The 14,246-nt window shown below is 46.2% G+C and overlaps 1 protein-coding gene across 25 annotated transcripts in view; it reads left to right on the top strand.

Annotated features, from left to right (window-relative positions):
• The window catches only part of EPB41L3 (erythrocyte membrane protein band 4.1 like 3), a 311,036-nt gene extending 297,890 nt beyond the window's left edge, over positions 1 to 13,146 (top strand). For all 25 annotated transcript variants that reach the window (XM_075314499.1, XM_075314519.1, XM_075314518.1 and 22 more), the window contains one exon: positions 11,944 to 13,146. Coding sequence is in view for 1 of the 25 variants with exons in the window: in XM_075314505.1 (XP_075170620.1) it covers positions 11,944 to 11,949 (6 nt within the window). In the remaining 24 variants the exon portion in view is untranslated. The remainder of the gene's footprint in view (positions 1 to 11,943) is intronic.
• Positions 13,147 to 14,246: the final 1,100 nt, after the last annotated feature.

Genomic DNA, 14,246 nt, shown 5'->3' with positions numbered 1-14,246 from the left:
ATGACAACAGTGGTGGATGATCGCCGCATACTTTCTTTGGTGAAGAAGAACCCGTTCACAACATCAACTGAAGTCCAGAACACTCTCAGTGAAGTAGGTGTATCTGTCTCTAAGTCAACAGTAAAGAGAAGACTCCATGAAAGTAAATACAAAGGGTTCACATCTAGATGCAAACCATTCATCAATTCCAAAAATAGACAGGCCAGAGTTAAATTTGCTGAAAAACACCTCATGAAGCCAGCTTAGTTCTGGAAAAGTATTCTATGGACAGATGAGACCAAGATCAACCTGTACCAGAATGATGGGAAGAAAAAAGTTTGGAGAAGAAAGGGAACGGCACATGATCCAAGGCACAACACATCCTCTGTAAAACATGGTGGAGGCAACGTGATGGCATGGGCATGCATGGCTTTCAATGGCACTGGGTCACTTGTGTTTCTTGATGACATAACAGCAGACAAGAGTAGCCGGATGAATTCTGAAGTGTACCGGGATATACTTTCAGCCCAGATTCAGCCAAATGCCGCAAAGTTGATCGGACGGCGCTTCATAGTACAGATGGACAATGACCCCAAGCATACAGCCAAAGCTACCCAGGAGTTCATGAGTGCAAAAAAGTGGAACATTCTGCAATGGCCAAGTCAATCACCAGATCTTAACCCAATTGAGCATGCATTTCACTTGCTCAAATCCAGACTTAAGACTGAAAGACCCACAAACAAGCAAGACCTGAAGGCTGCGGCTGTAAAGGCCTGGCAAAGCATTAAGAAGGAGGAAACCCAGCGTTTGGTGATGTCCATGGGTTCCAGACTTAAGGCAGTGATTGCCTCCAAAGGATTCGCAACAAAATATTAAAAATAAAAATATTTTGTTTGGGTTTGGTTTATTTGTCCAATTACTTTTGACCTCCTAAAATGTGGAGTGTTTGTAAAGAAATGTGTACAATTCCTACAATTTCTATCAGATATTTTTGTTCAAACCTTCAAATTAAACGTTACAATCTGCACTTGAATTCTGTTGTAGAGATTTCATTTGAAATCCAATGTGGTGGCATGCAGAGCCCAACTCGCGAAAATTGTGTCACTGTCCAAATATTTCTGGACCTAACTGTAGATGTTTATTGAGCACTTTGATCCTCTTGGGGCTTCACAAAAGTTAACCCCTTCACGACCATGGACGGAAAGATCCGTCATGGCGCCCTAGGCCTTAAAGACCAAGGACGGAGCCTCCGGTGACTGCGATCGGTTAACACAAACCGCAGGTTCGGGGAGGAGGGGACCTGGGGACCTGTACCTGACCTCAGGAGGGGTGGTGCCTCCTCCCCGGACCTACGGAGGCTGTGATTGGCTGACGAACGCCGCTCAACCAATCACAGCCACTGTAATGTTCCAGCCATTTAAAGTGACTGAAACATTGAAATCCAGCCATGGTCAGTGCAGCTGTAGCACTGGCCATTGGCTGGAGCTGGGTTACCTCACTGGATCACCCTCCCCCAGCTCCAGTAGCTCTGATTGGAGAGATCGGCCTTGTGACCGATCTCTCCAATCACAGTGGACCTGTTGCCGGTGACCGCCCCCATCAGCTTCACTTGTCGGTTCCTGCAGCACGCCAGCACAGTGAGTGTATACAGTGCAATGGCAGGGAGACAAGCTCCGGTCCCATGCTGTTATGTGACCGGAGCATGGGACCCGGAAGTTGTCGCTCTGCCATTGCACTGTATGAAACCGGCGAAAAGCCTCCCGATCCGCTGCCGCCCTCCATCTGCCACAGTGCCACCGCTCCCCCCAATCTGCTGCCCGGCTCCTCCCCCTCGTGATCGGTGCCCGCCCCCTCTCCTCCGTTATGTGCTGCGCACTACCTCTCCTCCGTTATGTGCTGCCCGCCCCCTCCCCTCCGTTATGTGCTGCTCGCCCCCTCCCCTCCGTGATGTGCTGCATGCTCCCCCCCCACCTCTCAGCCCCGTGATCGGCTACCCGCCCCCTCCCCTGTCACCCCCGTGATGTGTGCTCCCTCCCCTGTCACCCCCGTGATGTGTGCTCCCTCCCCTGTCACCCCCGTGATGTGTGCTCCCTCAACTGTCACCCCCGTGATGTGTGCTCCCTCACCTGTCACCCCCGTGAAGTGTGCTCCCTCACCTGTCACCCCCGTGATGTGTGCTCCCTCACCTGTCACCCCCGTGATGTGTGCTCCCTCACCTGTCACCCCCGTGATGTGTGCTCCCTCACCTGTCACCCCCGTGATGTGTGCTCCCTCACCTGTCACCCCCGTGATGTGTGCTCCCTCACCTGTCACCCCCGTGATGTGTGCTCCCTCACCTGTCACCCCCGTGATGTGTGCTCCCTCACCTGTCACCCCCGTGATGTGTGCTCCCTCACCTGTCACCCCCGTGATGTGTGCTCCCTCACCTGTCACCCCCGTGATGTGTGCTCCCTCACCTGTCACCCCCGTGATGTGTGCTCCCTCACCTGTCACCCCCGTGATGTGTGCTCCCTCACCTGTCACCCCCGTCATGTGTGCTCCCTCACCTGTCACCCCCGTGATGTGTGCTCCCTCACCTGTCACCCCCGTGATGTGTGCTCCCTCACCTGTCACCCCCGTGATGTGTGCTCCCTCACCTGTCACCCCCGTGATCTGCTGTCTGCTCTCCCTCCACCTCTCACCCCCATGATCTGTGATCTACTCACCTGTCTCCCCCGTGATCTACGCTGCGCTCCCTCTCCCACCTCTCACCCTCCCCGATCTGCTGCCTCCTTCATTTCCTGTGATCCTGCTGCCTAGACTCATCCTGTAGGCTAACTATCCCCAATCTCCGCTCCCACTCCCCTTCCCTCCCATCCCCCACCATCCCCCCTTCCCCCCATCCTCTGCCACTCCTGCATCCACTGCGCCCTCTCCCATCTGCCCCCACCCTATCCCAGCCGCCGCCGTCTCACATTCACAGATGCTCCCTTTATATGCCGCTGCCCCCCCCATCTGCTGCCCCCCTTTATCTGCCGCAGTTCTGATCCATCCTGTAAGTATTGTTCGTGGCTCTTTTCTAACTATCCCCAATCGCATCTCCCACTCCCTCTCCCCCCCCCTCCTCCCCCACCTGCTTGCCTCCAAGTGCTGATCAGCTACGTGATTGGCTGATCAGGTACGTAATTGTTGCTCTAGTTTTTGCTTTTTTTTTGTGCACCCCAAATATAAAAAAAAAAACAAAACACTTGAACAATTAGGTACCTGATCAGCAATCGTCCTGCAGTCGTACTCTACTTTGGACAGGACTTCTTTTTTCCATCATACCTAGTCCCCCCCTTTTTTGCATTTAGATTTGTGCGTGCGCCCTTTTTTTTTTCTATGCCATGGCGGTCTAGTTTCCAAAATGGGGTCACATGTGGAGGAGTTCCACTGTTTTGGTACCTCAGGGGGTCTCCAAACACAACATGGAATACGCTAATTATCCCAGACAATTTTGCGTTTGAAATGTCAAATGACGCTTCTTGCATTCTGAGCCCTGCTGTGCACCTAAACATTTGATTTCCACCACATATGAGGTGTCTGTGTACTCAGGAGAAATTGCACAATACATTTTATGGTGCAATTTTTCCTGATACCCTTGTGAAAAAAAGCTACCTGGTTGAAGTAACAATTTTGTGGTAAAAAATTTTTTTTTTATTTTCACGGCTCAACTCTATTAACTTTTGTGAAGCCCCCAGAGGTTCAAAGTGCTCAATAATTATCTAGATAAATTCCATGAGGTGTCTAGTTTCAAAAACGGGGTCACATGTGGGGGAGCTCCACTGTTTCGGCACCTCAGGGGCTCTCCAAACGCAACATGGTGCGGCTAACGATTCTAGCTAATTTTCTGTTCAAAAAGTGAAGTGACGCGCCTTCCCTTCTGAGTCCTGCCGTGCACCCAAACAGTGGTTTTTCGCCACATATGAGGTATCTGCGTGCTCAGAAGAAATTGCCCAACAAATTTTGGGGGTTGATTTAATCCTGCTACCATTGTGAATATGCAATATTTGAGGCTAAATTAACATTTTTGTTGCAAAAAGTAAAATGTTCATTTTTTCCTTCCACATTGCTTTAGTTACTGTAAAGCACCTGAAGGGTTAATAACCTTCTTGAATGTGGTTTTGAGTAGCCTGAGGGGTGCCGTTCTTGGAATGGTGTCTCTTTTGGGTGTTTTGTGTCATGTAGACCTTTCAAAATCGCTTCAAATGTGATGTCCCTAAAAAAAAGTGGCTTTGTAAATTTTGTTGTAAAAATGAGAAATTGCTCATAAATTTTTAACCCCTATAACTTCCTTAATTTACTTTTTTTTTTACCAACATTTTGATGTAAAGTAAACATGTGGAAAATGTTATTTATTATTTTGTGATATATGTCTCGTTGGTTTTAGAGCATAAAAATTCAAAGTTTGAAAATTACAAAATTTTCAAAATTTTCGCGAAATTTCCGTTTTTTTCACAAAGAAACGCAAAAAATATCGGCCTAAATTTACCACTAACATGAAGCCCAATATGACACGAGAAAACAATCTCAGAATCACCGGGATCCGTTGAAGCGTTCCAGAGTTATAACCTCATAAAGTGACACTGGTCAAAATTGCAAAAAATGTCCTGGTCTTTAGGGTCAAAATAGGCTTGGGGCTAAAGGGGTTAATAGAGTTGAGCCGTGAAAATAAAAAAACATTTTTTTTACCACAAAATTGTTACTTCAACCAGGTAGCTTTTTTTTCACAAGGGTATCAGGAAAAATTGCACCATAAAATGTATGGTGCAATTTCTCCTGAGTATACAGATACCTCATATGTGGTGGAAATCAAATGTTTGGGCGCACAGCAGGGCTCGGAATGCAAGGAGCGTCATTTGACTTTTCAAACGCAAAATTGTCTGGGATAATTGACGTATTCCATGTTGTGTTTGGAGACCCCCTGAGGTGCCGGAACAGTGGAGCTCCCCCACATTTGACCCCATTTTGGAAACTAGACCCCCCCATGGCATAGAAAAAAAACCAGGGCGCACGCACAAATGTTCTGCAAAAAAGGGGGGGGGGGGGGGACTAGGTGGGATGGAAAAAAAAGTCCTGTCCAAAGTCGAGTACGACTGCAGAACGATTGATGATCAGGTACCTAATTGTTCAAGTTTTTTTTTTGTTTTTATTTATTTGGGGTGCACAAAAAAAGCAAAAACTAGAGCAACAATTACGTACCTGATCAGCCAATCACGTAGCTGATCAGCACTTGGCGGCAAGCAGGTGGGGGAAGAGGGGGGGGGGAGAGGGAGTGGGAGATGCGATTGGGGATAGTTAGAAAAGAGCCACGAACAATACTTACAGGATGGATCAGATCAGCGGCAGATGGGGGGCGGCAGATGGGGGGGGGCAGTGGCATATAAAGGGAGCATCTGTGATTGTGAGATGGAGGCGGCTGGGATAGGGTGGGGGCGGATGGGAGAGGGCGCAGTGGATGCAGGAGCGGCAGAGGATGGGGTGAATGGGGGATGGGGGGATGGGGAATGGGAGGTGAGATTGGGGATAGTTACCTTACAGGATGGATCTGGGCAGCAGGATCACAGGAGATGAAGGAGGCAGCAGATCGGGGAGGGTGAGAGGTGGGAGAGGGAGCGCAGCGCAGATCACGGGGGAGACAGGTGAGCAGAGCAAAGATCACGGGGGTGAGAGGTGAGGGAGCACAAATCACGGGGGTGAGAGGTGAGGGAGCACAGATCACGGGGGTGAGAGGTGGGGGGGAGTGGGCAGCACATAATGGAGGAAAGGGGGCGCGCACTGCATAACGGAGGGGAGAGGGCGCGCACCGCATAACGGAGGGGAGTCGGCGCGCAGCGCATAACGGAGGGGAGGATTAGCGCAGCGCATAACGGAGGGGAGGGTTCGCGCAGCGCATAACGGAGGGGAGGGTTCGCGCAGCGCATAACGGAGGGGAGGGGGCGCGCAGCGCATAACGGAGGAGAGGGGGCGCGCAGCACATAACGGAGGAGAGGGGGCGCGCAGCACATAACGGAGGAGAGGGGGCGGGCAGCTGATCACGAGGGGGAGGGGCCGGGCAGCAGATCGGGGAGAGCGATGACACTAGCATACGGAGGAGGGCAGCGGCGGATCAGGAGGGGAGGGGGTGCGGGCAGCAGATCACGAGGGGTGAGGGTGCGGGCAGCAGATCGGGGAGACAGGTGGCAGATCGCGGAGGGCGGCGGATTGGGAGGTGTGGGGGTGAGGGTGTGGGCAGCAGATCACGAGGGGTGGGGGTGCGAGCAGCAGATCGAGGAGACAGGTGGCAGTTCGCGGAGGGCAGCGGCGACGGCGGATTGGGATGTGTGGGGGTGAGGGTGGGGGTGCGGGAGCGGATTGGTGAGACAGGTGGCAGATCGCGGAGGGCAGCGGCGGATCGGGAGGCTTTTCGCCGGTTTCATACAGTGCAATGGCAGCGCGGCAACTTCCGGGTCCCATGCAAGTGACGGGGGGCGGTCACCGGCAACAGGTCCATGGTGATTGGAGAGATCGGTCACAAGGCCGATCTCTCCAATCAGAGCTGCTGGAACTGGGGGAGGGTGATCCAGTGAGGTCACCCAGCTCCAGCCAATGGCCAGTGCTACAGCTGCACTGGTTAGGGCTGGATTTCAATGTTTCAGTCATTTTAAATGGCTGGAACATTACAGTGGCTGTGATTGGTTGAGCGGCGTTCATCAGCCAATCACAGCCTCCATAGGTCCGGGGAGGAAGCACCACCCCTCCTGAGGTCAGGTACAGGTCCCCTCCTCCCCGAATCTGCGGTTTGTTAACCGATCGCAGTCACCGGAGGCTCCGGTGCCTCGATTACGCCATAACGGAAAGATCCGTCCTTGGTCGTTAAGGCCCAGGGCACCATGACGGAAAGATCCGTCCATGGTCGTGAAGGGGTTAATAATGTATTTATTTACCTTATTAAAATATTCACAGAAACAGTGTTCATGTGCAAGTGATGTCCAAGTGTAGATCAGACAGCACTTAGACAATTCACGTTCAACTTTCCTCACTGATCATTAGTGCACAGTAAATCATACTATTCAAAGTCAATGGCCTCTTGAAAAATGAAAGTACTAAAGACAAAAAACTGATTGAGCTCAAAGGAAAATTGTCTGTTTTTAACTGATAAAACTTGAGCAAATTTTACTTCTTCATATAATCGGTGCCTAAGTAACAGCATTAAAGTGAATGTCACCTCTAAAATGCTAATTAAATTACTTAAAACATTTATAAATTTAGTTAAAACATTTATATAGGGGCCCCTGTAACTGTCATAACAGCAACATACATGTTAGTCTTGTAGTTGCAGATAAATTGTCCATTATTGCACCATTCTAGCCTCCAGTTTGCATACTGAGCACTGTCCTTTATATTGATTGACAACACTGTGAAAGAGCAAGCACAACCTACATTTTATTCTATGTTCCTGTACTTGAATCAACTGCTTTAATCCCTAATTCGTGATCGATGTTAAGGCCCAGTCACACTAAACTACTTACCAACGATCCCAACAACGATACAACCTGATAGGGATCGCTGGTAAGTTGCTAGGAGGTCGCTGGTGAGATGTCACACAAAGCGACGCTCCAGCGATCCCACCAGCAACCTGACCTGGCAGGGATCGCTGAAGCGTCGCTACACGGGTTGCTGGTGAGCTGTCACACAGGCAGATCTCACCAGCAACCAGTGGCCAGCCAGCAGCGCCGCGTGGAAGTGATGCTGCGCTTAGTAACTAAGGTAAATATCGGGTAACCAACCCGATATTTTCCTTGGTTACCAGCGCACACCGCTTAGCGCTGGCTCCCTGCACACCTAGCCACACTACACATCGGGTTAATTACCCAATGTGTACTCTGCTACGTGTGCAGGCAGCAGGAGCTGGCTTCTGCAGACGCTGGTAACCACGGTAAACATCGGGTAACCAAGAAGCCCTTACCTTGGTTACCCGATATTTACCTTCGTTACCAGCGTCCGCCCTCTCACACTGCCAGTGCCGGCTCCCTGTTCCCTGCACTCCTAGCCACAGTACACATCAGGTTAATTACCCGATGTGTACTGTGGCTACGTGTGCAGAGAGCAGGGAGCCGGCACTGACAGCGTGAGAGCGGCGGACGCTGGTAACGAAGGTAAATATCGGGTAACCAAGGTAAGGGCGGCTTGGTTACCCGATGTTTACAGTGGTTACCAGCGTCCGCAGAAGCCGGCTCCTGCTGCCTGCACATATAGTTGTTGCTCTGTCGCTGTCACACACAGCGATGTGTGCTTCACAGCGGGAGAGCAACAACTAAAAACATGGTCCAGGACATTCAGCAACAACCAACGACCTCACAGCAGGGGCCAGGTTTTTGCTGAATGTCACACACAGCAACATCGCTAGCAACATCGCTGCTACGTCACAAAAGTTGTTCCTTAGCAGCGATGTTGCTAGCAATGTTGCTTAGTGTGACGTGGCCTTAACTGCATAGTGCTTCAACATCTAAACTCATAAGATAAGTGTCTTTAGATACTGTGATGTCACGTAATTTCAAAACTAAATCTTTAGTGTCCCTAATGTAGGAGGCAATGTCACCTGTGCTTGTACACTGACACTAGAGGAACACAACAATATCCTCACAGTGGCAGGCCAAGCTTTTAAACAGTGTGGGTACAGGCATGCTTTAATCACTGTCTTTCATCTACAGCTTGCTACACTGATTCACCTGGAACACCCACACATACATATAATTGCTAGATTATTCATAATAATTGGGGTCAGTGGTGATAAACTATAAGTTAAAGTCAGGGGCTGCATGTCACAGTTTTTCAACACCATTTCCACCTCTCTGAAGCCACTTACTAGCTACACTTCCTGATGTATTAAAGCGTACCCATATTGTGTGTGCACCCACCTTGATTTTGAAAGTGCTGGCACTGACTGTGTAAGTGCGTACACAGAACATAACATTGAGAGTGAGCACTCATAATCAAAATAAGGGACACTGCAAATTGGAGAATGTAAAGATGTACTGAGTTCTTGGACACACCATGAGTGACCAAATCGCTCTCATTTGTCTATGAAATAAGTTAATTTTTTCAGCCACTACAACACTAAAGTGAATATTGTATACAAGATTTGTTTAGGCGCGAAGTCTCTTATGTAAATGTTTAGGTAGTTTAAGTTGCATTTTGGGGGTGACTGATGCTCTTTAAAAATTCCGTGCTGAAAAGTCATTTACAGTGAATCCTTATAGTGTTCTCCAGCTGAGATTGGAGACTTGGACCCCTTGTTTTCTACAAAAGTGGTTGTTGTCATTGAGCATTTTATATAGTTTTTCCTTTCTGATTACGGAAAAAAAAACAAAATGCAAACTGCAATAAAAAACAGTAGTCCCTAACATTTTAATTCCAGCTTGTTTTGTGGATGGCCATTGTAAATTAAAAATAATACAACTTGAGACCTTAACTTTATTAAAAACTAATTACTGCTTCCAAAATCCACAAGGCATCATAAAAAATGAAAATTGCAAAAAAAAAAACCATGAGAAGATAATTAATGCTTTACATTTCAAAATTATTTGTGGCTGAATCTTGAAAATAATCAAGAAAGGAGTTTAAGCAGGAGCATAAGCTTACAGAAAACTATAAACTAGAGCTGCCCTCATCTAGTACTTAGTCTTCTAGCTACGTCATGTAAAAACGTGAAAAGGCAGCTTCTAAAAATTCAAAAACTATTTTTTACTCCAGCAGTTTTCAGTTCTTGAAGTCGTTTTCGTAAACCTAACCAAGGCCATGTTCTCATATAGCAAAATTGGTGAGGATTTTTTCTGTGCAGAAATCGGAGTTTAAAAGAATCATTTACTATTTGGACACCTCCTTAAATTGCAGTATTGCTCCTGGTAAAAAAAGCAACAATTACTTCCCGCTAGGATGCTGTTCCTCCAATGTCAGCCTTGGTTTTATGGTGTTTATGTGACATTGTTATGCCACGTAAAGGGACTGTCAGCACAGAATAACTGTTGAAACCAAGTACAGGCACTGAAGCATTATGGCGGGGCTTATTTAAATACACGTTCCCACCTGCTGGTTTTCCATCTCCTTCCTTATTTTTACTCTATGAAGCAGAGCGATTAATCAAAAAAAGGAGGAGACAGATGGAAAACAAGCAGGTGGGAAAGTGTATTCAAATGATTGGCGATGCTATGATAATTGGATCACCTGTACTTGGTTTGAACAGTCATTCTGTGTTGAGAGAATCCCTTTAAGCGCTTCAGCTGACACAAATAGGTGCTTTCAACTCTCCTGATTGCCTGAGGGAACTAGAAGTGCTGTAGCCCATTAGGAGCCTTTGATCGTTATTCTAAGGCTACATGCGCACACTACATTTTTTGTCGTGTTTTTGTCACGTTTTTTGGTGCAGTTTTGTTGTCAGAACTTTTTGACATTTGACTTCCCAGCAAAGTCTATGAGAAGTCAGATTTGCTATGCACACATTGCAGCGTTTTTTTTGTCAAATGTTTGTGACAAAAAGGATGCAGCATGTTCATTCTTCTAGTGTTTTTGTCAATATTTGTCACAAATACGCAGCAAAAACGTACCTACATTACAAGCGGTTTTATTTTACATTTCCAGGCTCTCTCTGACAAGGTGCAGTTTTGGTAGCAGTTTGGCTGCAGTTTTGGTTGCAGTTTGTGTGCAGATCAAACTGCAGTGTGCACATGTAGCCTCAGGGTACGTGCACACGATCAGGACTCACTATGCCCTGGACTCAGTGGGCTCTTACCTGCGGGGACGTGAGAATCCTCCGCAGGAGACAGACGCTGCTTGTGCCCACGATCAGGGTTCAGGGCACTGTGGTCTCTCACTTGTGTTCTCCCTATGGAGGACACTTGTGTCTCCGCAGCAAGCAATTGACATGCTGCGTCATGGAAAGTTGCACCACAGGTCAGTGTTTGCTGATTTCTAGAAATGCCATTCACTATGCTTGTACTGTACAACACAGTATTTTGAATGCAGCTGAAGCATGCTGCTTCCAAAACGCTGTGAACACTGATCGTGTGCACGTACCCTAGGTGAGTGCTGCACCCAATGTTACAAACACGCTAGCAGACCCGGCGCCAACATCACTAGAATGGCACCGTATAAGGGAGATGAGTATTATCTTTTGTTGATAATTATTATTATTATTATTATTTATTATTATTTTACAAAGTGAAATACAGCATTTAAGAAGGGTTTGTCAAAGTAGTAGAAAACCATGACAACCCTTAACAATTCAAGCAAAGTATATATGTGATCTTATGAAGGCTGATAACCACTGTGCATTTAAAAATGGCGTATATTTTTTGTTTTGTTTTATTTTTTTTCCTTATAGGTTTCTATTTGGAACCTAAAAACACATTTATAAATCACAATTGCATTTATAAGTGCAAAATTCCAGCATTTGTCCACTAAAAATGCATAAAATCTTGCACCAAAAAAGTGGAAATGCATAAATAAAACAAAACACAATAACAGCAGATTGCTATCTCATATTTTGTTGTAGGCTCATGCAGATAAAACACATTGCTTCTGCACTTGGGAACAAGGCCTTCGTGTTACACGTCTGTGAAGCTCATACACGTACAACCTGCTATCTAAACCACTTATTGCATTGTGTGCTAGGTGCTGAATGACTTGAAGTGGCTGCAGTTTGGCTTTCTCTTGCTGTGCTGTGTGCATTTTCTACCATTGTGAACGTATAAAGAAAAATGTATTATCTTTGGTTTCAGAACCTGTGTCTATTTGCAAAAGGCACAGTTTGAAAGCTGTGTCATTACTGAAATGGTTTCGGCAATGGTCGCTTGTCGGAGCTCTCGATAGTAGACGTGTGTTCTCCTACTGAGATTTATCTAGAGCAAGTACAGTATACGCATCTCCTACTGTGCTCTTATAACTGTGCTTTTCTCTTTCCTACAGGAATAATGGAGCTTGAAAACAAGCTTAGTCATGTACACCATTAGGAGTATAAGCACCTCTGCGGAGCAACGGACAGAACCTGGCTGACTTCTGTCTGGGGAAATTTCAGCCCTGAAGGATTTAGCTTGACCATTTACAAAGTCATCGGCGGACATATCTTCCCATTAAAAGCAATGCAATTCAGCATATTATAAATCAGTATTGCATGAAGCAAATATTAAAAGGCAGCATTCTTTTTCTTTGTCTCAGTTTCCAGTTATATCTGCACGCACACACACTCACCAGAATAATAGACTGTCAACTTAATGTACCATATTTACGGTCCATGCCTTCTGAAAAAGTATGACATTAGGTGGTAAGCCTTTGTTTACAAAAAGAAAAATGACCACAAGGCCCTAGAAACAGTAAAGTATTACCGTATGTCTGACAACACCTAATACGTGCCAATAACATAACTTTCCATACACCACTTGAATATTGCATTAGTTTTACTATGAGGATTAAAATGGAGACCCCTGAACTCTCGAGAGACTATTTAACTGCTGATGACGTGTGCTTTGCATTTCCCATCTAATTACACATGGGATAGTCATTATTTTAGTGTTTTAATTCAAGATTATTTTTTTTTATGTGGTCAATGTTTTTAAGTTGAACCTTGCTGATTAGCAATCGGCATTGACATTCTTTACTGTGTATATCATGCGTACTTCTTTCAAGACAATGTGTTCTTAGTTTAATTACACAATCATTTGACTTCAGATTCGTTTTTTGTGTGTTTTTAATGTTGATTTTTCTATCCATTATCACTGAAAACTGCTTCATTGACTCTGCTTCTGATATCTAGTAGAGCTAAGCCTTAACCTGTACAGAGTTCCCTCCATATATATATTATTCCAACCCTGCAAATAATTCCATTCTGCCATCTGCTATGTTTGTTATAGTGAAAGAAAATTGTATTGGCCTTGTTAAGAAAACAAAATAATCTGCTTTTCTAATTTGCACCAGCCATGGTTTACAGCCAAAATATATTAAAGAATTAAATTTCTCTCAAATCTATTAAAAAAATGTTGCCGCTAATCAAATTAAAGAACTTTCATTGTGCTATTATGTTTTTTGTCCTTATGTTTGCTTCTGAACCTTCACCATTTCCGATTTTTTTTTTTCTTTTGTTTTGCCAATAAACGCTGTACATCACACTTTGAACTGCGTCTGTGATTAAATCTTCTCAATAAATTGTAAGGATATTAAGTGTTTGGAAAGTCACATTTAAAAATTCGGAAGAAAAATCCTAAGCCTTATATTCACGGATTTCAAACACAGTGTTATTGCATTTGTTACTTGCTTATATAGCACCATTAATTTCACAGCATTTAACGGACATCATCACTGAACCCTTTAGCCTTACAATCTAAATTCCCTTTGTTTATGTCTTTGGAGTCTTAAAGGATATTAGGGTACATGGTAAGAACATAAAACTCCTTTCAGATGGTGACCCTGGTGAGATTTTAACCTAAGACCCCAGTACTGCAAAGTAACAGTGCTAACCTCCATATTGCCCATTTCAGTGGAATTACAATTACTCTCAATTGTAATGTGTTTTATTTATTTTTATATATATATATATATATATATATATAACGCCCCCGGGGGTCGTGCGGCCACTTGAATAAAAGGGGGGTATTTACAGGGGATAGTGTAGTTAGAGTTTGTGACGCCACCCGTGGTGTGTGGTAAGGTGGAGTACCACCGCTGCAGCTGGGAGTACCCGGTGGCGATGGAGTGGGCTGCCAGGTGTTTACCCCTCTACGGGTAGGGGGGAAGCCCCGAGACTCGGAGATGGTGACGGGACGTGCCATTGGGGAAGTAGGGGTCACTTGCGTACTCACTCAGTCCATAAAGCTGACACCGACAACTTGGTAAACCAAAGTTCTGGACACCGCTGCTGCTGAGGGGGAGCACGTTTGGGTCCCGTTTCTGCTGGTGTTGCCAGATGATCTGTGACCTTTCCCTTGGCACCTTGTTTTCTTCTAGTTGGCCCCTATAGCTTGAAACTAATCAGGTCCCGCTCCCCAGTGTGGCTAACTGAGGGAGCTTGCTCTCAGGGTTCACGCTTGGGATTTCTTGGACCTTTTTATTGGAAAGTCCTATCCCCTCGTTGCGCTAGTACCCCGATTTTTGGAGCGGGTGGAGAGCGGATATTGAAGGCTCCGTTCTCGTCGGATGAATTGTCAGGTTGCCTGAAGCTACTCCCTGACCTAGGGTCCACGTACCCGGTCGTGCCCTGGTCCCAGCCCGGTGATGGT

Source organism: Anomaloglossus baeobatrachus, chromosome 6 (assembly GCF_048569485.1).
Source record: "Anomaloglossus baeobatrachus isolate aAnoBae1 chromosome 6, aAnoBae1.hap1, whole genome shotgun sequence".
NCBI classification, from domain to species: Eukaryota; Metazoa; Chordata; class Amphibia; order Anura; family Aromobatidae; genus Anomaloglossus; species Anomaloglossus baeobatrachus.
Note: the sequence above shows the minus strand (reverse complement) of the source record. Positions and strands in the feature narration are given on the sequence as shown.